At 46.1% G+C, this 24,550-nt stretch overlaps 1 protein-coding gene across 4 annotated transcripts in view; it reads right to left on the bottom strand.

Annotated features, from left to right (window-relative positions):
- TMTC4 (transmembrane O-mannosyltransferase targeting cadherins 4) overlaps window positions 1-23,932 on the bottom strand; it is a 61,824-nt gene extending 37,892 nt beyond the window's left edge. For all 4 annotated transcript variants that reach the window (XR_010937065.1, XR_010937066.1, XM_067713747.1 and 1 more), the window contains exons 1-6: window positions 23,808-23,932; window positions 22,591-22,919; window positions 18,237-18,452; window positions 14,350-14,465; window positions 12,993-13,209; window positions 8,230-8,317 (exon numbers count right to left, since the gene is read on the bottom strand). Coding sequence is in view for 2 of the 4 variants with exons in the window: in XM_067713747.1 (XP_067569848.1) it covers window positions 8,230-8,317; window positions 12,993-13,209; window positions 14,350-14,465; window positions 18,237-18,452; window positions 22,591-22,656 (703 nt within the window). In the remaining 2 variants the exon portion in view is untranslated. The remainder of the gene's footprint in view (window positions 1-8,229; window positions 8,318-12,992; window positions 13,210-14,349; window positions 14,466-18,236; window positions 18,453-22,590; window positions 22,920-23,807) is intronic.
- Between the last annotated feature and the right edge of the window lie 618 nt (window positions 23,933-24,550).

Genomic DNA, 24,550 nt, shown 5'->3' with positions numbered 1-24,550 from the left:
AAAAAAGAAAAGAGGCCGACAGAAATGTTACATGAGATTTTTTTTTCCACTCTCTAAAAATGCTAGGATTCCAGAGGTTAGCACAGAATTGCTTGTTAATAAACTCAGGCAGTTAAAAATTGTCCAGAGCTTTATAATAAAGACACTGCATCTATAAAGAAAGCTAATGAGGTTATCAAAAAGAAATGTATCCTCTGAGTTTTCTAACTAGTTAAATCATTAATTTCAGAGCACTCAATTTTTTTGTTCCCTTATAAAACATATTAAATCTGTTCTTCTGTAAAAACCCTTTTCTTAAACTTCAATTTTATGAGCAATGAATGCTAGACCTTTCTTTGAATTTATGTTCAGATCCAAAAAGAACAAAGACCAGGTCACTTTAAACATAAGTTTAAACAATAAACAGTGTTTATTATTATTTGTATCCAATAAGTACCGGACTGAACTTCTACCACAAAAAAGTTTTGATTCTCAGCTGCACACTTACAAACATGTAGGCGACCCGAGTAGCTGGGGCGAGGACTCACTGCTACCATGACACGTGTTTGCCCTTGGCTTTTTGTACATCCACACTGACGAGACAGCAGAAAATAAAGATGTATTTCTTAGGGTATCTCAAAGTCCAAATGAAAATATATACACCTGAATGTTCATTAGTATCAAGGGTCCTGCTTTACTGCACTGAAGAAAATTTAATAGAGAGTAGAGAAGACACATTAGCATTTTAATACGGAACTACCTTATGATCCAGCAATTCCACTTCTGGGTATTTACCCTAAGGAAATGAAATCACTACTTCGAAAAGATATCTGGGGCTTCCCTGGTGGAGCAGTGGTTAAGAATCTGCCTGCCAATGCAGGGGACACGGGTTTGAGCCCTGGTCTGGGAAGATGCCACATGCCGCGGAGCAACGAAGCCCGTGCGCCACAACTACTGAGCCTGTGCTCTAGAGCCCACGAGCCCCAACTACTGAGCTCACATGCCACAACTACTGAAGCCCGTGCACCTAGAGCCCGTGCTCCACAACAAGAGAAGCCACCGCAATGAGAAGCCCGTGCACCGCAATAAAGAGTAGCCCCCGCTCGCCACAACTAGAGAAAGCCCGCGTGCAGCAACGAAGACCCAACGTAGCCAAAAACAAAAAATTAAATAAATTTTTTAAAAAAAGATATCTGGACCCCCATGTTCGTTGCAGCATTATTTACAACAGGCAAGACACAAAAACAATGTGTCTATAGACAGATGAATAAAGAAAATATGTACACACACACACACACACACACACACACACACAATGGAATAGTACTCAGCCATAAAAAGAAGGAAACCTTGCCATTTGCGACAACATGGGTAGACCCTGAGGGCATTATGCTAAGTGAGATAAGTTAAACAGAGAAAGACAAATACTGTATGATCTAACATATATGTGGAATCTTAAAAAAAAAAAAAAAAGGGCTTCCCTGGTGGTGCAGTGGTTGAGAGTCCACCTGCCGATGCAGGGGACGTGGGTTCGTGCCCCGGTCCGGGAAGATCCCACATGCCGCAGAGCGGGGGCCATGGCCACTGAGCCCGCGCGACCGGAGCCTGTGCTCCGCAACGGGAGAGGCCACAGCAGTGAGAGGCCCGCGTACCGGGAAAAAAAAAAAAAAAAAAAAAACCCACAAAACTGAACTCATAGATACAGAGAACAGATGGGGGAGCAGTGTGAAATGGGTGAAAACGGTCAAAAGGTACAAACTTCCAGTAACACGATAAATAATGAGTCCTGGGGATGTAATGTACAGCATGGTGACTATATAGTTAATAACACTGTATTGTGCATATGAAAGATGCTAAGAGGGTAGATCTTAAAAGTTCTCATCAGAAGACAAAAAATTCTGTAACTATGGGTGGTGATGGATGTTAGCTAGACTTACTGTGGTGATCATTTCACAATATGTACATATATCAAATCATTATGTTTTATACCTAAAACTAATACAATATTATATGTCAATTATATCTTCATAAAAAAGAAAAAATAATAAAATGTACATTCCATGGCAAACAAACAAAAAAAGAAATCGGCAGTCCCAAGGTTACAGTCATCAAATCTGCATAAATGCACTAAGAAAAGAAGGGGATACTTATTGAGTGCTTGCTCTGAGGTGGTCACAGGGAGGAAAAGAGAACAGGGAAGAAAGGAGAACCAGCGCACTCTTCTCCTTTAGCACTCTGAATAACGGACACTTCCTTTCAATCAAAATACACTGAGCTCTAAGTCCTTCTAGGGCAAAAACTATGTCTCTGACACACGGCCTGGTACAGGATGCCCTTGAAGTTTGATTAATCATTGGTAAATGAATGAATGACCCAAACTGATAAGCCTCTATGTGATTCTAGAACAGAATCAGAAACAGTGTCTTATCATGAATGGGTAGGGATATTACTGCTTCTTCTCTGTAAAGGTATTATTAGTTTTGAAGCCCTTGCTCAGCTTAAAAAAGGACTCTCAGCCCCCATATTTATGAAGTTGAACATTAACATGATGTTTAAGAATTATTCCAGAGAGTTGTTCTCTACAAAACAAGTAGTCTCTGTTCTAAGCCTGTTGAAAGAGGACGGAAAATCCCAAACACAGAAGAGTTGCTGAAAACACAGTGACTATCCACAGAGACCAGGAAAGGTGCTACCGGACTTTAGCAGGTTCCAGGGTATTGAGACAAAGGGGGATTTCGGAGTTAGGGAGCAGAGGGAGGAGGCTGGCAGAGTGGAGGGGCTGTTCGGTGCTGCCCGGCTGAGCGGAACAAGGCGGACAGGGCTGGGCATCAGGTCCCAGTGTCCTGCCCTGCTCTGCTGTCCTGAGGTTACAGCAGGTGGGGCTCAGGGCACAGGACCTTGTCGGGAGGGGTCAGAGAAGTGCTTGAGGTGTGGGACATAGGGTTTCCCCAAAACTGGCTAGTAACTGAATGTAAGTCTCTCTCTCTCAAGAATCAGGCATATGACCCAGCAATCCCACTCCTGGGCATATATCCAGAGAAAACCGTAATTCGAAAAGATACATGCACCCCAATGTTCACTGCAGCACTATTTACAATAGGCAGGACATGGAAACAACTTAAATGTCCATTAATAGAGGAATGCATAAAGAAGATGTGGTACATATATGCAATGGAATATTACTCAGCCATGAAAAAGAAGGAACTAATGCCATTTGCAGCAACATGGATGGACCTAGAGATTGTCATACTGAGTGAAGTCAGACAGAGAAAGACAAATACCATATGATATCACTTATATGTGGAGTCTAAAAAAAGGGTGCAGATGAACTTATCTACAAAACAGAAATAAAGTTACGGATGTAGAAAATAAACTTATGATTACCAGGGGGTAAGGGGGGAGGGATAAATTGGAAGAACTGGGATCAACATATAAACACTACTATATATAAAATAGATAACTAATAAGGACCTACTGTGTAGCACAGGAAACTCTACTCAGTACTCTGTAATGGCCTATGTGGGAAAAGAATCAAAAGAAGAGTGGATAGATGTATATGCATAACTGATTCACTTTGCTGTATGCCTGAAACTAATACAACACTGTAAATCGACTATACCCTAATTAAAAAAAAAAAAAAAAAAGAATCAGGTCACTCTGTGCCTCAAGACCAGCAACAAACTTGGGAGATAGAAATCAACTGTTCCCTTGATAGTCTGTGATGTGGAAACTGAGTGGGCACTGGAAATAACAGTGAAAACCAACTCAAACGCTAGAGAGTGCAGTTGAGGGATGGCTGTTCTCCTCCATCAACTTTAAACTCCCAAGAAAGAATGATTATGATCTGCAACTCAAAGCCTGCGTGGGCAGGTGGACACAGTCAGAGGACAGAGAAGACACAAAAGTCCACCGCCAATAATAACTTTCTGGGGCAAGACACTGAGGTCTGGCTGTGTGCAGACAGGTAACCTCCTGTAGCTTTGCATTTTCCAAAGACTAAACAAGCTGCGGGTGACAGCAAAGGGCGGTACCAGTCTGGAGGTGGGTCCCTTGGTCCCACTTTAATTGACTCTTTCCTTTTCCTAAAGGGGGTTCAAGTGCATGGGAAGGTGGGACAGCCTGTAAACAAGAGGTCAACGGAGAGGCTTCTTCAAAACCTTCCTAATCGATCTATTCATCTTCTTACTGTTCCAAGTAACTCAACCAAGTGAAAATCTGTTCATATTCTTAAAGGCTTTCCACAGAAGCCATGCCTACCATGGCCACAGGTGTGCAAACATTAAGTATTTCCAGGTGAGCTTTCTCGAAAACATTTACGTACTTAACATTAAAGGCCTATAACAATCTCTTTACAAAATCTCTTTCCAATTTAAAAGTAAGCATGCTCTAAATGTTAAAAGAATGCTACCAGACCAAAAAAGAAAGGTTATATTACTACTAAGAGGCAATATACTAGAGTTCCATTAGTACTAAAATATACTTCACCAATTTCTCATGAATCAAAGTATTAACTGAAAAAACATCATATATTAAGCACTTTTTCCTTTGGTATCAGTTTCCAAAGGCCTTATTTTAAAAATCTATCTTTTGTGTGGATGGCTCTTGGAAATAATTTTATAATTTACAAACGAATGAAAAAGAGACACATAGTTCAGAATATGTACATTTGTGTATTGGAACACAGAAAAGGTTAGCAAAAGGATCCAGGGAAAGAATATAACATGTCTGTAGTTTTTCGCCATCCTGTGAGGACGCTCCATTAAAGGAGGCTAATAAATGCATCAGTTCACTTGCTAGAAGAATTTTTAGTCTTCTGATAACTTTCCCATAATTTCAATAAGAGCAACCTTTAGAAGTAGTGAGAAATTTTATTACATCTCCTAAATGATGTGTGTTTGAACGTTGAATCTATCAACATTTAGTACATTCTTCAAAAAGCTCTTTTGATTTCTTTGAAATCCATTCAGAATAAGGGAGTAGTTACTTTAAGGGAAGATATGTTAAAATTAATAAAATGAGGGCTTCCCTGGTGGCACAGTGGTTAAGAGTCCGCCTGCCGATGCAGGGGACACAGGTTCATGCCCCGGTCCGGGAAGATCCCACATACCACGGAGTGGCTGGGCCTGTGAGCCATGGCCGCTGGGCCTGCACGTCCGGAGCCTGTGCTCCGCAACGGGAGAGGCCACAACAGTGAGAGGCCCGCATACCGCAAAAAAAAATAAATAAATAAAAATAAATAAATAAATAAAATGATACTGCACCAAACTTTTGAGATGTCTACGAGAAAAGCCAACAGACTTAATTTTTAATTTTCTTCAAGAAAAATACTACTGATAAGTTGTTACCTACCTAACTGCAAATTCAGATTTAACTGCCATCTTAAGAACGCAATATAACAATACAAATACATAAAATGCAAAAAAAAAAAACCCATAACAATGCAAACAATACCACTGTTTGTAATGAATACGATGGTGAGAAGTAAATGAAGCTGCCCCCTCTCCCATTACCTATGGAAACGGCTGGGGCTGGTGTCATTCCCCATCTCCCACCCCCAGATCCCTGGGGGCTGTGTGGCTCTTGGGAGTTTTACAATCATCACAGGTGGGGAGATCCCAAGCCCAGAAGAGCTGGACATGCCTTATTGCTAAGTTAACGTTCAGTCTCGGGAAGGAAAGTTACCCCCACTGTTTTCTGTTCTTGAAGCTGTTCTATTTAGCTGTCCCCAAACTCTGCCATATCAGAAAAATGATGAGTCACAGGAAAAAGTGGTGGTATGATCAAATAATAATAATAAGAGAGGATGGGGAGTGGGTGGGTATGACCCAGTCCTGAGTGAGCATGGAGGTGTGGGCCCATTGGAGCCACCCTGGCACTGTGTCTTAGTAGAGTCGCAGGTTTGAGGGAACGGGTACTTTGAGATATACAACCTGAGCCCTGTGTTCAGCTGTCCAGGACAGGATGGAGGCGGGGCCCTTCCCAATCTACCCTTGGACACTATGGATAGTTTTATACAGATGTTCTAGGTATATAACTATGAATACCTAGAACATCAAAACAGGATAGCCTGTCCTAGAAGAGTTTGCAGTCCTGCCTAAGTCTTTTTGTAGAAAAAACATAAAGGGTTAAAAGTTATCTACTGCTCTTTTTAAAAAACACCTTTTGTAAAGAACGAAAAACATATATAAGTAGAGATGCTGATATAGGAACTCATGTCTCCATCACTCGGCTTCAACATTGACTCCTGAGCAGTCTGGCTTCAACTAAATGCCAACATGCTTCCTGCTTCCTCTCAGATTATTTTGAGACAAATCCCAGACTTTATATACCATTTCATCCATAAATATTTCAGCATGTGTCTCTACAAGAAAGGGATTGTTTTTAACACATACGTTCGAGGCACTATTACATCTAACATTTTAACAATTCGTTAACAGAATTGAATGGACCTCCTGTTTATTTTTAATGATTGTTTTGACAGGCTTGCCTCACTGGTCCCTTGAGTACAGGGAAGCAGAAGAACACAATGTAGTTGACGCTGGCTTTGAAGTGAGTTAAGACTCAAAGTTGAACCCAGTTCTGCCATAAATAGCTGTGTGATACTGGGTAAGTTACATAAACTCTGAGTCTTACATCTGAAAAACAGGGAAAGTAAGTCAACCTATCTTAAAGACTGTAACATAATTAAATGAGAAAAATACACACACACGCACACACGCACACACGCACACATGCACACATGTGCCAGTAGATAGTCAATAAATGGCAACTATTATATTAACAGCAAACATCTGCCTTCCTAAGTAAAAATACTTCCTGCTGGGAACTCCCTATTACTCTTTACTAAAAAACCTTTTGGAACCACTAGGATGGTGACAGTTACCTGTCTGTCATGTCCCAGGGGTTGGCAAACTTTGCAAAGGATAGGGCAGTAAGTACTTTAGGCTCTACAGGCCAGGAGGTCTCTGCTGAAACTCCTAACTCTGCAAAAACAAATGGATGTGCCTATGTTCCAATAAAACTTCATATATAGACACTGAAATGTGAATTTCATGTACCTTTTAATATGTCACCAAACACTATTCTTGTGGGATTTTTACCCCCAATCATTTAAAACCGGAAAAAGTCATTGTCAGCTTGGGGGCTGGATTTGGCTCATGGGCCGCTGTTTACCAACCCTGAGTGACCCCACTTCACCAGCCCCAGCAGACACAAAATCCTGAAGTAGTGGTCTGCCCTTCCTTATGAATAAGACATCAATTTACCGGAGGAATCCAAGTACAAGCATTAGTACATGAACAATAACATTAAGGCCTGGCAGGGGACTGAACCTAAGCTTTGAGAAATACTGTGGAAGAGACTCAAGGAAACCCAGGTACATCAGTGTCAGCTGAAACGGCCCTGCTTGCGCATTCCATAGGGATCACCCCTCTCACTTTCCCTTTTCTTCCCCTCTTCCCCCCAAATATAAATTGACTGTGATATATAAAGAGAGTTCTACAGTCAGGAACTGACTTTATAACAGAAGTTGAATGCATGACACCGTTGCTGGGGCCAGCATGTATAAATGCTATGTAAGCTGAATGTACTGTATCCAATTTCCATTACAAAGCAATCTGCAAGGTATGATCTGACTTGGAGGGAATCAGAACCCAGATGAGTAGAGCTATACAGGGATTCTCCTAGAACTCTATCAGTGCACGGTTGCACTGCTACTAATAACCAGGCAATTCCCCCTCTCCCCTCCACACACACACAACTGGTCATTTCAACTCTGTTGTTTCCAACAACGACTTTCTCTGTAAGTATCAATGACGCAACAATGATAAAATAAGAACCTCACAATCCAGGTGCATATTCATGGCTACACATTTTACCAGTTTTCAAGGTTTTTCGCCAACAGGTTTAAAAAAAAAAAATCATAAGTTTTTCCCCCTCCCCCTTCAATTTTGCTGGAAATAAAAACCACAAAAATCAATCACAACCACTTCAGCACCAAGAGCAGAAGCTCTGGGTTACAGTACCCAACAAGGTGCTCCCTGAATACTGTGAACATCGAAGCACAAGCCTTTGTATTATTAAAAAAGCAATGGAGTTACAGACATCACTAAAAAGAGCTGACATCTTTGACCCACATTCCTTCAAAGCGATAAACTTATATAAACCGACATTTTCCCATCTGTTAGAACACTGCTCAGCAGGACAGAAACACGAAGATGCAAAATTAAGAAGGCAAAATGTCATGCTTACTTTCTCTAAGTGCTTTACAGTAGCCAAGGAAAGATAACAGAAAAAACAGGGCAGCCAGGAGGTCTGCACAGCCGACAACAGCAGCAACCTTAAAAGAAGGGGCAGAAGAAAAGATGTATGTAAAAAACATTTCAACAAAGCTTTGAAAATACAAAAACAATTCCTTAGAAATAGAAAACGAAAACCTTATCAGACTTGGCCATCTATTAAAACAATCCCTGCAACTGTGACGCTTCCCTGTGGTCTGATCTGACAACTGATTTTCTTTTCATTTTTGGTCTAGGACTTGGGTCAGCCGCTTCCACAGGAAGGCTGGGTTGGCTCGAACCCAGGGAGGGTTCTTTTGTGGGCCACACGCAGCCAGCGATGCCCACGGGCAGTGAAAGCCCGTCACTCAGCACGCTGCGCCCACAGCTCCAGAGGCCTCTGCTCTAATCAGGTCCCCACGGCGAATTTTCAACTGGAAAATGGTATCAGCTCAAAGGGCATGATATTTAAAAAAGAAACCTTGATTGGAAACATGAAGGAAAGGTGGGAAGTCCATATTACAAGTCATCAGGCAAAGAGAATAAGACACAGGGATAACGTTCAAAGCTGCCTCTGCCATCTTTTCCTCCCTTCAGACCAAAACCAATGAAGTGGGTTAACCTGGAAAGCAGAACGCTTCAAAAGTGGTTGATGAGTAAGATGAAAAAAGGAATGCAATTTCTACCATTTCTTCCCCACCCCCCATTTTCTACATCTGACGACTGCCCTTCCCTTCTCCACCTTAGTGACAATGAAGCAATATAAAATCTGTGCTTCATTTCTTTGAAGCTGATTATTCCAATAATTGCTTTCCAGATTTTCATGGCAACGAAAGACCCAGAATTCCACTCATGAGTATTGGTCTAGTTTACATGGCATTCTTGACTAACTAGCACCTGGATGGGACATACGTCAAACCTTTCACTGTGATTCTCTAGGTATCGCTTTAATGGCTGGGAAGTTCATCTTTTCTTAAAGTGAGATATATGATAAGTCAGACACAGAGTAAAGACTATCCTACAAATGGAGATGGGAGAGTATACAATGAATATGAAAATTACTATATTTACATATGATTCCCAGGTGCGTCTACAAGCAATAGCTAAAAGGAATGCCTTTTAGGAGCAGTTTCCTGCTACGCTGGTTAGATATGACGGTCTGAGGCAATCATCCATTCCGATGGTGAACTGCTGACGGAGGGGCACGTGGCAGCCCAGGGTGTCACGCAATCACTAAGAAGATTGACAGCTGAGTCCAACCTGTGAATGCCACGCACATGAAACAACCTCCCGGGAAGGAAGCTAAGGACAAACAAAGGTTCAACAGATCTGGGCCAAGTATGCCAGCATGCCAGAGGGTTAAATGGTACAATTACTTCATGAAGGCAGTGAATATGTAATAAGACTTCTGGAATCCTCTGGCCTATAACTCACTCACTCAGAGACACAGTGAAATCGGGGATGCAGCGAGACCCAACACAGAGCCGGGCACACAGTGGGTGCTGGGTCACTGTCCGTTGCTGCGTGAATCCCAAAGATGCTTCTGTAAACACCGGGAGGTGCGGGGGCGGGGGGCGGAGGGGGGGCAGAAAGCAGCAGACAGAGGACACAGCAGCTCAGGGTGAAGCAGGTACGCGCTCTGCAGCTCCAGGGTGAGTGATGGAGGGGGCGCCTGGTGCTCTGGGCCTCCCATCAGGACCAGAGATGGGTGGGAGCTGTGGCTCTCTACAGGGCCTGAGGATGGCGGGGAATCCCAAAGCCTTTCAGAGGATAAAGTGAGCAAAGCCAACCCAGAGAAGTGTATCCAAAAAGGTCCTTAGAGCAAGGGGGTCGAGGAAGCAGGGGCTGGGGGATATGGAGGGTCAGGGAACAAGGTTTCTTGAACTGAGAGAGGGGGAGGGAAGTGGTTTGGATAAACACCAGGAATAGGGGCCCAAAAGGCCAGCCTAAACCACTTGTTATCTGAGTGGCTGAGGTACATTAAAGACTCTCACTAACTTATATAATATTGTAAATCAACTAAACCTCAAAAAAAAAAAAAGACTCCCACTAAAATGAACTTTGAACATCATAAACTCATTTTAAAGCAAACAGTCTGCCTTTGGTTCACTGAAGATACTCCCAAGTCTTAAGCGATGTACGTTACATCGTCTGACATGAAGAAAAACAAGTTTTAAAAAGTATGGCAAGTGTTTCAGAGTAAAGAGTATTTAGTCCTTCAGTGAATTTTTGGCATAGTAATTAAAGAGAGATTTCATAGAAAAAAAATTTTAAAGGCTACCCAAGGAGGCACTGAGTTTAACTGTTTGGGGAATGGGCATGGGTACGGAGAGATTTTATTTTTCTTTTCGGATATTTGCGTATGTCTTTTCAGGCAAAGTTATTTACAAAGGCTATTTTTTTTTCTTACAAATAACCTGAAGCACTCACATCAGAGTTTTCTAGAGAAGTCACTGCAACTCCCCCAATCCATACAGCAGGAGGTGGTAGCGTTTCCCCACAGGGAACAATTTGCACTGGGGCCATGGAAGGAATGAGGGGAAGGGGAAAGGGGGAATGTTTCACCATCCAATTCCTTCAGTGTTAAACTCTGGGTTTATTGGATGGGCAGGGTTATTAAGAAGACCCAAGCTTCCCTCTTTGATACCCGAATCCAAGCAATTTGAAATTTTCACCAATGCTTGGTGGAAAAGGAAAACCTACAATAACACTGGTGTCCTCAGGGAACTCCCTGGGGCCTCCATCCTGGTCTCTAAAGACAAGAGGCAAGGAAACCCCCTCTCTTAGCTCTTCTCCGTCCCTTGGTGATCCAACCCACAGCCCAGAGCACAGGGTGCTTCCTCAGTACTGGTCCAGAAAGCTCTGAGGAACTCTCCTTCCAGGGTTTCCTTGGGTGGGCCTGGTTTTTGCTCACTGTTAAAGTGGGTTAAATGTAGAGTGGGAAATAACAGTGGGGTATAGAGAGGATGAAAACAGAATACCAACTATTTGCCAAAACGAGGAAAGGTGAACATACAAATGATCTGTTTTAGAAATGCTATTTTTCCATGACCCATAACTTTTTCTTACAATCTGAGTTTGAATGGCTTTCATGGAAAGGAGGGAGAGGAGAGATGAAGACATTTTTCAAATATTCTCTTCTCTCCTATAGCTGGACCTCCCTTGGGTTAGCATGTTCCCACACTGCATTTAGCTGGTGTGTGTGTGTGTGTGTGTGTGTGTGTGTGTGTGTGTGTGTGTGTGTGTGTGTGTTTGTACACATCCAGTTATACTTGTCGGCATTTCAAATTTTTCTATAAACTAACTTCTCATATTTAAAAGCAGAATTTTAGAAACATTTCTTTGGTTAACAATTCAAGTATTTCATTTTGCTTTCTAAGATTACACAAAATTAGACAAGGACCAAAACAGTAAATCAGTATTTTTGCCAGAAATTCCCTTATTTCTGATAAATGTGCACAACACTATTATTTAGACCATAAAGAGAACTTGCATGGAAACAAATTCTAATTTGATCACAAATCTATCTACCTATCTATCTATCTATTGGTATTTATCATACCATAGTTCCCAATCCCTTAAGTCCTCTGAATTTGCCGAAGTAAAAAAATTATGAGACTTTTAAAAAAGCTTTCAAGTAGTAAGATATTAGAAGGAGGTTGTGAGAACAATCCTGTAATCCTTTTAATACCAAAGAACAGATAGTTTAATAATATTAACAAAATCAGATGCTAAAGGCAGGAATTCCTCCCAATATTTTGAAACTGACTTCAAGATGCTCAATGCAGCTGGTCAAAACGCAGGTATTCAAATACATACCGGATGCAGAAATCTATTGTGGAGAAGCAAGAAGGTCCATGTGGTATTTTATACTAGGTACTTCACACTTACAGAACGAATAACTAAAATCAAACATGCTGACTTACATTTTCAAAGGGTTCCATGGCAGTGGGGTAGGGTGGTTCCTGAAAACCTCACAAGTGTTTGGTTAAATCCCAACAGAGTTTGCACTGAACACATTCAGCAGCGGCTCAACGGATTAAAAGCAGGAGCTGCCTGACTACATGGGCTGAGAAGCCAGGTGGGGAGAATTCAGGAGCAAGTCCCAGCAGGATGTGGGGACCCACCTTCCAGGTCAACTCAAAGCACGCTGGTCTCTCCTGGGCTCGGGCTCGGATGACCAGATCTTAAGTTCTATCCCTGCATCCACCAGCTACGTGACTGACCTGGGTAAGTCCTTAATTTGTCCTCCCAGGCTGCCTCCTCTTCTGTAAAGTGGAAATTGGTATGCCGCCCCAGCTGATCCCGCGGAGTTTTGGTGACAATCAGATTAAGTATAAGAAAGTATTTAGGAAGTTATAAAGCTCTCAGCTAACATTGGAAAATTGCATCAGACCCAACCTGGAAGAAAAGTAATCTCAGACTCTGGTTTTTAGACCCCAAAGCTGGGCAAGACTCAACATTCATACCTTCACAACATGGTCATATAAGGAAACAGAAAGTATCACCAGAGATCATACCACACGGTCATTATACAGTCTTCGCCCATAGGGGACCCTGTGTTTGCCCTAAGAGGGACCTGTTAGCCCTACAAATCATCGTTCCAAATGTCTGAAAGCTTGGGCTTTCTACAGCCATACGAGTATCCGAGGGAAGCCTGTTTTAGGGAATGAGCCGATACATGGACTGCCTGTCCTCCTTACACCAGTGCAGAGGCGGTGGGCGGATGATACTTACACACTCGGTGTGCACCGGGTGCACAGCAAACAGCAGGGCAGCCAGCAGGGACGACCTGGGGGCCAGGTTTAGCCTCCGGCCCTTACTCGTGTACTGCAGGCCCCCAAACAGCACCGAGAAGACGTCCACCAAGAGGATGGAGATGCCACTGTGCAGGAGGATGTTGACCACGTGGAAACTCAAGGGGTGGAAACCTCCCGAAAAATAGCAGTTCATCCTGCAGTGAAAGAAGGGTGTTCACACCAGAGGTCCAGAAGCACGCGAAACAAAATGAGAACCAGCTGGAGGAAAACCCTGGTGCATGAAAATACCAAAGGGAGAAGAGAAAGTGTGCAAGTTTGATAAAAGTAGCGTCAAGATAAATAATGCCTGTCAAGCTAAGAAGGCTGAAGAAGAGGTAAGAACATAATTAACTGCAGAGCGGAAGATGTAGGATAAGGGCATCTCAGAGGAGTGGGACAGAAAATACTTGGAGAGGAAACGCGAAAGGAAAGCTAGACAGTTTTTTAGACGCAATAAAGGCAAGACTGTCTCCCAGGAAGATGTAACAGACCACACATTACTCAGGCTACCCCATAGGGACCTGGATTTAAGATAGTCGTGTGACTTGCTGATTCCCCCACCCCACCCGGTCCCCACCCCCCGCAAATACTCCTGGACAGTTTGTCCACTAGCCCTCCAGACAATGGACCTACTTCCTTATAGTCAGGGATTCTTATTTCTGTTGCTTTTCAATCACCAGGGGTTCCAATTCATCATTTCCATGCTTCTTTGAGAGACCTACACACAGGTATCTAACGCATCCAAGAAACAGCTACACATGGGAACTTTTGTGAGACGAACAAATCTGTTTAATGCAAATAGCTCCTTGATTAATGGGGGGTGGGGAGACTGTCTTAAGCTTCATTTTGGTTTTGCATATTGATGTGGTCACAGGAGGAGGATTTATACCTTAGCTTTTTATAATGAAAAAAAAAATCACGATTTCATTAGATGCTACATGTTGCCTTGACATATTGTTTCCTCAGTATTAACTCACAAAGGGTCCCACCTCCAAGAACTGTGCAAAAACACGGACCACTTCACCAAGTTATCCTTGCCCAGACCCAGGCTAATCTTCTCAGTGTGGTTCCACTGTCAGTGTCTGCATCGCCAAAGCAGCATCACTCTAAAGCGATGCTTCCAACCTAACTCCTAATGGCTGGAATTAGTATGTATTTCTTGGAGACCCACATAGTGAGTGGCTTATACGTCCCTCCGGACCACTGACCCAGGAACCTTGTCACATACCACCTGGTACAACGTCAGGCACAAGCCTTGGGTGCCCCTCCCATACAGCCGTCCTGTCGCATCTCACCTGAAAACCAGCACCGTGAGGGGTCGGTAGGACTTGTGACTTGTGTTGCTGCTCAGCTGATTGCCCCAGAAGTCATGATGCCACAGGTCCCCGAGGGGCGTTTCTGCTCGGAGGTCCTGCGGGAACACACCAGAAGAGAGATCAGGGCTCCTCCCTCACCCTGGGCGGAAGTCCTCTCTTCTCCATCTCTCCCACCAGTCCTGGGTCAAGCCACCATCATCCTCACCCAGCACCCAGATGGGTCTCCTCGTGGGTGCGCTGCGCCCTCTGCCTGTTCTCCAGTAATCCCTCTAAGATGCAAATCGTGTCACCCCACCCACCCTCCCCTTCCAGGACAAAGCCAACTTCCTGACACGGACGCCAGTGTGCGGTGCCCTGGCTCCTGCTGAATTCTGCAGGCTCATCTCGCAGACTCTGTGCTCTGCTCCTGGCCTTCGTCTGGTCCCCACACGACTCCTGCTGCCACCCACCTCAAGGCTGTGCGCACACAGGTCTCTGCCCAGACCGCCACCCCTCAGCTCCCCACAGCTCAGCTGCTTCCGCTCTTCGTATCTCGGCCACTGGGCTGCGACCTTCTTGAGCTGATGCGATTCCCTTCCCTTTGGGGCATCTCGCGCCTGTCCTCACAGCACCTGCTGCAGGGCAGTTTATAATCATGTGACCCCTATCTGTCTGCCCCACTGGACTAGGGCTCCTCGAGGCCTGGGCTTCCCTGCGTTTGGTGGGAGTATACAGAAGGTGCTCAATCTATGCGGAATGCATGAATGGACCATATAGCTAAGTGAGATCACTATTACTCTCTCTCATATCCAATACATAAGGTAATTTACCAAAAATATCCCAGTTCAAACGTAAGAGTAAGCATATAGATTTTAAAGTTCCCCATTTTTGATCATGAGCTAAGCAGATAGTAAAATTACAGAAAAAACAATTTCCATCTAATTTTTAAGGATAAAAATTACTAAATATGTTAAAATGATACCTACCGTATAGGGTAGTTTAACTTGGTACTGAACTACAGATACTTTAAAATGAATCTTTTGTTCTTTTTACATTTAAATATGAAACTAGATTACTTAAACTGTGTTTAACAAGAAGAAAGGCACTTGCAGTAGGTATCAAAACTGACTGTTAATTTTTTCTTCACAGCACAATTAAACAGGAACGTTTTAGGATCTAGAAATTATGATGTAATAAGCACTGCATGGTGTAGCAGTCAAGATTCTTCACTGCAGTAACCAAAACAACTCTGATTAACTTAAGTGAAAAAAGGAACGCCTTAAAAAAGATCACAAGGCCCAACGACTCCCAGGTGGGCTGGAAAACCTAGTTTGGGGCTGTGCAGCCCGAAGGGCACCAACAAATGAGACCGCCGCACATCTTGCTGAGGCTGCCTGGCTGCCCGCAGACCCCTCTTCTCTGTGTGACTAGCCCCTGGCTCCAACGGGTGGGTGTATCTGATAGGAGCGCCTTTGCCTGGGTCTGCATCCAAACTGGACAGTCTTTGCAGCTCACAAGTATTTGAAGATGGAGAAGGCCCCAAATGGAAGAAGTGTGTCACATCATGGGCAGCCCAAGAGAGCAACCAGTGTCCAACACACACTGGCATTCAGTGAGTATTTGTTACTTAGGAGCTTAATGACTCAAAGGGAAAAGCTTGGGGACAGGCAGCAGAGGTGAGCTGGTCACCTGACACCCACTTTGAGGGTGAATTTCACTTCCATTGGGTATCAGCTTCAGAGGCCTTGAGTGTCTGGACCTCCCTCTAAGAGCTGATTTGATATTTCATGAAGGTCGTGGGATCCACCCACTAACTTAGGTTACTCCATTACCATGCTGGAAGTCCATGTACTTTTGCATTGTCCCAGAAGTACCTGCTCAGTTGTGAAGGAATTGAGCAGAAGATCTTTCCCTCCATTTGAGCAGAAAATGAACACCAGCAAAGCTCTAAATATTTGATTAGGTGTAGCCTACACACAGCAGGGCGCGCCACAGGAAGAAAGGTTAATTTTTCCTCCTAATGATTTATGGAAAAGATGTGTCATGTCTGAAATTCTTGCTAACTCCACGGTCTCAAAGAAAATCATCATCTCAATGAAAAAAGGCAACTCAACACTACAAGGAAGCATCTGGAAAACAGTCTTCAACACCAATAAAATCCAGTAACAGCCTGTTTCACATTACTGTAGGCATGGTGCCAATGAACAGAGGAGGGCCTTTCATTAAACAGGAAAGGCAAAAAAGGGGGCTAGCAAGTTAACAAAGGGGCACAGTGTGATGCTCTAGAAAACACTGCCAAGACAATGTGCGGTAGGGCCACAAAATGGCTTCATCTGCCTTTCCTCACAGGAAGGAAAGAGAATTACAACCTCATACCTGGGCATCTGATGTACGACATAGCTCCTGTCTCCCCTGCCTCGCTCACCAAAGTTCTTCAACATGGGTCCTGAGTTAACACTTTATATATCCTCTACTTTATTAGAGTGGAAGAGTCAAGAAACTCTCAACAAATGGAATTTTAAAAATAAAGGCATAGCCTCATATGCCTGTTAGAAAAGCAATTCTAATAGCTATTAAGCCACCCATGTGACATAGTTGCTTAGAGCTACACACTTCTTTTTGTTTTAAGCACTGTTTCAAAAAGAACTGAAACAGAAACATCTGCAGTAAACTGCTGGGTGAATTTGAGGGAAATTACAAGTGAAGAACTTGGATTCAAAATAAACATCAACAAGGCTGGAGTTTGCTGTCGAAATCCAGAAAATCAGAAAATCATTTAGAGTACGTTACAAATAAAATATCTGCAAAACAGTCATCTCCTTACCCCTCACCCTCTCTTCCCCGGCCCACAGAATACCTGTTTGTTACATAGAGAATTTTTCTCAATACTTTCAATATGAAAACGACTCTTTCCGAATTCGGGAAATCCACGACTTCAAACTTTTAGGAGCCTTTAAGGGCAGTGTTACAAAGAGATGCTACAATTTCACCTACTAGAGAAAGAGATTAGTAAACTCCTTCAAGTTCTCTTCTCCCATTAAGGCGCACACAGAGTATGTGCTGAGCGGTGAGACTGTCACAGAGGCTCTAACCTGTGCTGTTTCCACATACTTTCTCCTCTGGGCTCTCCCTGCCTCCAAGTTTCTTGCTCTGATTTTCTTTTAGCTTGCTGAAACCTTTTTTCTTCCCTGCCCACAAACCTATTTCTTCTTCCCTACCTCTAGTCAGCGAGTGAAGGAGAATATCATTTTCCCCGTGCCTACTGGTGAGCAAAACTGGCTGGGATTTTGCAAACTCAGCAAACCTGGGTCTCCGAACATGAAATGAGCAGGAACTGCAGCTTCTGCGGGCAGCAAAATCCTGGTCCTCCGCAGCTGTCAGCAGGCTGTCCTGATGCTCTCGGCGAAGGACAAAGAAGCCAGCTCCCTGCCTGCTGCTGAGGATGCACCTTCGTTCGGCAGGGGAAAAACGCATGATTTGTGTGTGTGTGTGTGTGTGTGTGAGGGGGGAAACTGTTCTAGCCTAGAGTTCTGGAAATCTGTCACAAAACCTGAAATAGTCTGCAATGCCCCGCAAAACCCTGGCCTTGTCATCTTAGAGTAATGGTCTCTCTGATACGTGCGTGGACTGGGGCCTCATGTAGGGCACACAGCCAGGGTAAAGCTTGAGGTTAGGCAGGGCTTGGAGACCCTGCTGCCAGTGATAAAAGGGGCCCTAAATCAAGGAGATGCTCTCTAAAAGAGATGGGAAATCCAGAGCACGATGGGGGCCCAGGCAAAGGCTCAGCCGAAGTTCAGTAGAGACTAATTCAACACCGACGCAGAGCATCACTGGGACGTAGGCAAGTGGTTAATGTCAGTTTACCGAAGAGACATTAAGATACGGACCTTATTGTTAACAATTGCTTCAGAGTCGTCAAAGACAAAGTCTCCATCGTAGCTACGTGCGAAACACACGAGGGAAACAAATCCCACAAGTAACTTAGCCCAGAGAGGAGGAAGAATGGAAGACGGAATGATGTGATCCAAATCGGCATCCCACTCGGCCATCCTGAAAACTGCGGGCCGCCAGCCTCTTGCTCCAGCATTATGCTGGCTAGAAACCTGCAAGAAAAGCGACACGACATAAATATTGATCATTGCCTTGTTAGGAATGTTTATACAGTAGACATGTTTACCTCAAGTGAAAAAGAGCTAGACACTCTTATTCATTTATGCTGTGAGTTTATAGGATGTGATCACTAACAGCTTTATATCGTGGTTTCAAAACTCGAGTGGACAGAAAAATCACGTGGGACACATGTAGATTCTCCTGGGCCCAAATACAACCTACCAAGTCAGAAGTCCTTGGGCTTCTGATGCTGGATTATCCTTGAGAAACATTGATTTAAGGGAATCCTATGTTTATCAGCCCCATAAGGCAAATCATTTTTATAGTCCTTGAACCAGTTTACAAAGTTGAAAAAAAAACCAGTTACCATCTTGCTTCTTCCAACCAAGAAAAATCAATAAATATTCATTGTTGGGTCTTAGCACATTGTGTGTGTTCGTGTGTGTGCGTGAAGCATGGTCCTGATTCTGAAAGAGCTTACAGTCTATCTGCAGAACACAGACACTCCTGCCAGTTAAATGAAAATCTGGGAAAGAGTTTAATAGAGGTGAGGTCGCAGGGCACATGACCGTGGTTCCCACACAGGGGACAGACAGAGGAAGGAGGGCACACTGCAGACTGACAGGCTGGGGACAGCATCATTCCAGAAGGAGGAACTGTACCCTAAAGGAGAACACTGGGAGCTATTCCAGGTGAGGACACGACCTCCAATATTGGTGAAGGAGTCAAGTTAAAAACAGACACGTCTTTTAACTTTTCTTTCAAAGGGGCAAACGTTAAAGCCAGACATTTCATTTCTCAGTCTTGCCATTTCTTAGTTCTGTGGCCCTGTGTGTGCCACCTATCCTTAGGAGTCCACTTCTTGTGTACTTTGCAAACCAAAAGAACTTTCCAGCAGTGAGAGTTGCCTCAGAGCTTCCTGACTTGGAATTTGCCCAAACAAATATCAAACTCCCCCTCCTCTCCAATCACACTGCATCTGTCCCCATTCCCCACACCCTCAATAGGCACTTCCTTTGGTTCTACCAGGATCACGTCTGGGTCAAACTGCTTAGAGGTTCCAATCCTGTGTAACTTTGGCCAAGTTACTTCACCTCTCTGGGCCTCAGTTTCCTCACCTCTAAAATGGGGATGATAACTGGGCCCACCTTACATGGTCGTCATGAAGGTTAAGCAACACACCCACCTAAAGTGCTTAGAAACACGGCCTGGGTTTAATGAACGCCGAGGGAAGGTTACCTGTTATTACTAGTACTTTCTTCAAAGAGGGAGAAAACACAGGCACAGAATTGTTCTCTTTTGAGAATCCCCTGGAGGATTTGGTGTACTAGTACTGAGGCTCTCGTCTTCCCCAGTAAGGGAGCAGGGCCCCACTCCTTCATGCTGAGTTGGAAGAAAACCCCAGGCCCCTTGATTGGAGAGGCAGTTCAGATGTACAGCGGACCCTTGAACAACTCAGGCGTTAGGGGCACTGACCCTCCTCGCAGTTGAAAATCTATGTATAACTTATTATAAGTTCGTATCTGTGGTGCCTCCCCATCCGGGGACTCAATTAACCACAGATCTTGTAGTAATGTAGTCTTTTTTTATTTTTTAGCCTCGCTAAAAAATGGGGCATGCAGGATCTTAGTTCCCAGACCAGGGATCGAACCCATGCCTCCTGCAGTTCTGTTTTGTTTTAGTACTGTAGTCTTTGCTACGGAAAATAATCTGCATATAAGTGCACCTACGCAGTTCAACACCGTGTGGTTCAAGGGTCAACTGTATTTGTTTCCAGGTCTCCAAGGAAATACCCCAGATTATGGAATCAATAAGAAGTCAGCCCAAGAGGCCATCCAAGGTCACAGGTGCTGGAAAGCGGTTCAAGTTGACAATCTGGAAATGAAAGGCTCTGCAACTCTCTTAGCACTGGGCCCTAGAGCTTCTCCACCTGATGTAACTCATGCTCTCAGCAAGTGCAGGGGGTGGGGGAGGGAATATTCCAGCCACTATCTGCTGCTTTTTTTTTTCTTTTTCTTTTTCACTGAAAGGATAAACCACTGGTCAAATCCAAATCACAGTTGCAAACACCACAGAGGTCACCATGCAGGCCCCAACCACTGTGTGTACATTTCAGCTAAAGAAATTACCCCTGCTACTAAAAATGAAATAAATAAGTGTAAAGGACTGAATAGCTAGGAAGTTACCCTGACTTAACATGGAGGGAATAAAAGGGTTCTTTGATTTACAAAGTGAATGTGAAGGAAAGCAAATACTCTTTATCAATTTTAAATGCAAAATAGAGCTGTGAGCTGACAAGTGGTCCCATAATTGGTCTTGATGTTATCTGCTTCAGGCCCAAATATTTGAAGTGTTTCACAAGCGGTTCTGTGAGGTTCAAATGGCCCTCCAGGAAGAATACTGGGTCAGGAAATAATCTGTGCTCCTAAATTAGTTGCTGAGCTTCCCTTTTCATCTCAGATTGTTCGTAACACATACCAATCGCTTTGGTACTCGGACGGAAGGCAGACTACAGACCCGAACATCTGGGGTGCCCAGGGGGCCAGGCCTGGACTCCTGGGGGAGTCAACAGGATGGGTGAGGCAATCTCAGAATGAGCTCCCCCTCTTCTCTGGCAGGGACATCGGGAAGCCTAGCATCGGTCCCGTCCCCGTCCTGGCTGGCTCTTCCCTCCTCATTGCTGAGTCCCTCCCCTGGTCGCCAAGATTCTCACATCTCTGCTGCCCCAGGGAACACTCACAAATGCCCTTTCCACTTCAGGCGTGATTGTTAATGGGTATCAGAGGATAGTTCCGAAAATACTGTGGATTAGCAAATGCGATACAGGTACAGTGTGTTAGGAACCTCGGTCCGGCCCAGTGGTTAAGAGCACAGGCTCTGGAGGCACACAGATTTGGACTGGCTACCGGCATGACCCTGAGCTACCTAGTCCTTCTGAGGATCCATTCCTCAACAGCACAATAGGGTATCACTACTGACTCCAGCAGGTTGTGCTAAGGATTAAATAAGACCATATATGGAAACAATTAGCTCCCATGACTGTAATCATTTTGGAGAGATTAGTACCAAGTGACCAGCCCCTGACCTCCTGTCTTGGGATCACCAGTGTTGCCATTCCTGAAGATGCGCTAACCAACCAAGGCCAGTAGTAGCCCATCAGGTGACCTGATGCAATTGAGAAAAGGGCACCCTTCTTTTGGGCAGACCCGGTGCACTGCTTCCCTGGCCAGGCATCTGTATGTCCTGCATAAAGTGCACGGCTGTACACCCTGATCCTCTTCCTCCAACAGTAGATGGGCTTTTTTCTGCAATGTTCCCAGCCAGGCTTGGTGCTCAGATAAAAGAAGCCCTGCCGGCATGAGGTGGTACATGGAGGGAGACGGGTCCCCGCCACCTTTTTTGTATCCAGGCCATGAACCAGGAAGGCACACAGTTCTGTTTCTCTCTTGATGGGCCCTGGGAGGCATGGCCCCTTTCCTCTTCTCCAGGGGATGTCCTGCCTGGAAGCCCGGGCTCCTGGGCCATGGCTGGATAGTAAGTTTGCCTTACGGACTGAGAATAATGGAGCAACACAGTGGCCTCAGGCTCAGCCCAAGCAGAGCTCCAGCCAGTTTTACCAGTGACAATGCTAGTGTTCCGATTCCTATCTGACTCCTGTGCCGATCTCCCGCTGTGTTGAGAATTGACTGGCGCCTATGAGTAGTTGGATTTGGAACGAAGCAGAAGTCTCTTTATTCTCAATTTCTCCAACTCCTTATATCAAGCCTCTATTTTCAGGGGGTTAAAACAAATTAACCGATCATCAATGAAAAGGTCAAAAAGACCTCGAACAGGGATCCCACACCACCCCTCAAAAGCAAACATCAGTCATTGAGCTGCAAACCCTGGGGACCTGCTGACAGCTGACACAGCAGCCTGGACTGGCAGATCAAACCTAAGTGATCCACGGAAAACTCAGCAGCAACCACCTACTAAAGAATATTCTTCCCCCTACACGGAAGGGCCTTCTCGCATCAGGCTAGCCTTTCTACCTCATCAGTAACAATCCATCCACATGCCAGCTGCCCTCTGCCAGGCTGAGATGAGACAGTGCCTCTGGAAATCAGAATAAAGAACACAGTCGTTTCTGACCCAGAATGTGGAGACCTGAGTTGACTGCTCCTTTCTTGGGGCCCCCAAGGCACGGGAGACAATCATCTCTACCGCTCTCCACCACGCAGCGCTGAACACAATGCTACTCGAGGTATCTTCCTCTTGTGCTTGCCTTCCCAGTTTCTTAATTCAGTAACACATGAGGGCCATGCCTGCCAATAGCCAAGAATGACTGCGGAGGTTCGACATTCACAGTTCCACTGTCCCACAAAGTTTCCAGCTTGCTAGCTTGTAGCCATTTTCCCATCTAAGTCGGCCGGTGTCACTTTACCCCACCTCCATCTGGGGCGCGCCAGGCACGGTCGGGACTGCGGGAAGAGGGGACAGGGAGGGGATCCAGTCAGTCCTCACTGTTAATTGTTTCTCAAGAAATTCTCCCCATCCATCTCTCTCTGGGAGAAAGCAGTGTGGGACGATTCACAGTGCTCTGGCTAGATCTTTCCTCTAACTCCTCCTTTCTTTTGTGTGTGGTTAAAAAAAGAAGAAAACACACACACAGCCTACAGTCACAACATCAACAAGACCAGAAGCCCCGCGGAGCTCGCTGGAGGTGAGACGGCGGTTGCGCCACCTGCTCTGCTTCCCCAAACTCCAAGCCCGGGCAGAGAAGTGGCAGCTCGGTGGTCCCGGGCGTCCCGACCCAGAGCACGCCGCTCTGCCCGGCAGCCAGCGCCGAGTGGCTGGCACTCGCGGCGCTGCAGGGGAGCCGCCTTTAACCCAGAGCAGGAGGCCGAGCGGCCCGCCTGCGCCCAGCCACCGCCCGCACTGCGGCCAGCTGGCGGCCAGGCGCGGGGTGGCGCGGGGCCCCGCGGCCGCTCCGGGGACACGCCAAAGGCGCCCGTGCACCCGGAGTCGACGGAGCGCCACGCTGCTGGAGCGAACAGGGGCGGAGATGAGAGCGCAGGGGCGCGGGCAGGCGGAGCATACACCCTCCACGCCGCGCCCTTTGTCCCGCGTGCTGCTCACACCCGGGCGCATGGCGACGGGGCCCGCAACCCCGGTGACCCCGGCCCCGGCCACAGCCCGGGTCCCGGAGCCAACTCCTCCAGCAGCGCCGCCGCCCGGCCCGGGCCGGACCGCGGGGCTCGGGGCGCGGCGGCAGTGAGGAAGGACCCCGCGTCCGCTCCGCACCCAACTCCGCTCGCCCCGCGGCGCTCGGCAGCGCTCGGCCCTGCAGGGGCCGCCCCGCCCGTTACCTGCAAGGAGCCCGAGCGGCGGCCACATATCCCTCCTGGGCGCTGAAAGTCCGGTGGCTCTCGGTACCAGCCCGCAGCCGGGCAGGGGGAGGGGCCTCCCGCGCCGCTCCCCCGCTCTCCGCCCCCCGCCCCTCCCCCGGCGCCCCGCGCCTCCCGCACAGTCCTCAACTCCCTAAGCGTACTGGTGATCACTCTCACACTCCCGCCTCGGCCCTCCCCCTCCTCGCGGCCATTGGCTGATCCTGCCGTCACTTTCACGCTGCCGCCGGTCCCTCTTCAGCTCATTGGTGGGCGCGCCTGTGACGTCATGCCAGAGGGCCCTAGTCGCGGTGGAGGAGTCGCAGGGATAGACTGACTCGGTGGCCGAGGAGGAAGCGGAGTTCTGGGCGCGGAACCTGGGCGGGGTCGGGGCGGGAAGGGGCGGCCCCAGCCTGGACCCGGGAGGCTGGCTGCGGGAGCTGTCCTGAGCGGGACGCTGCGGGCATATCTCTCTCCCTCCTGCTGTCCGCCGCGCAGGAGCCTATTCCTGACCTGTCTCGCGGTCCTCGCGCTGTCGGTGGCGCTCGGCGGAGGTACTGGAGGGTCCCTGCAGGAAAAGGAGCTGGGTCGGAGCGACCAGAACTCTAGACTTCTTCCTGTCTGGGAGGGGTTGTTTCAAGTGTGTGTCTCCACTTTCTGCCTCAGGAAAGAACTGAAACTGCGTTCTTCCATGCAGGGTCCTGCTGCCCGGGCTTTTGTTTTTA

Source organism: Pseudorca crassidens, chromosome 18 (genome assembly GCF_039906515.1).
Source record: "Pseudorca crassidens isolate mPseCra1 chromosome 18, mPseCra1.hap1, whole genome shotgun sequence".
Lineage (NCBI taxonomy): Eukaryota > Metazoa > Chordata > Mammalia > Artiodactyla > Delphinidae > Pseudorca > Pseudorca crassidens.
The sequence above is the reverse complement of the archived record's forward strand: the minus strand, read 5'-3'. Positions and strand labels throughout refer to the sequence as shown.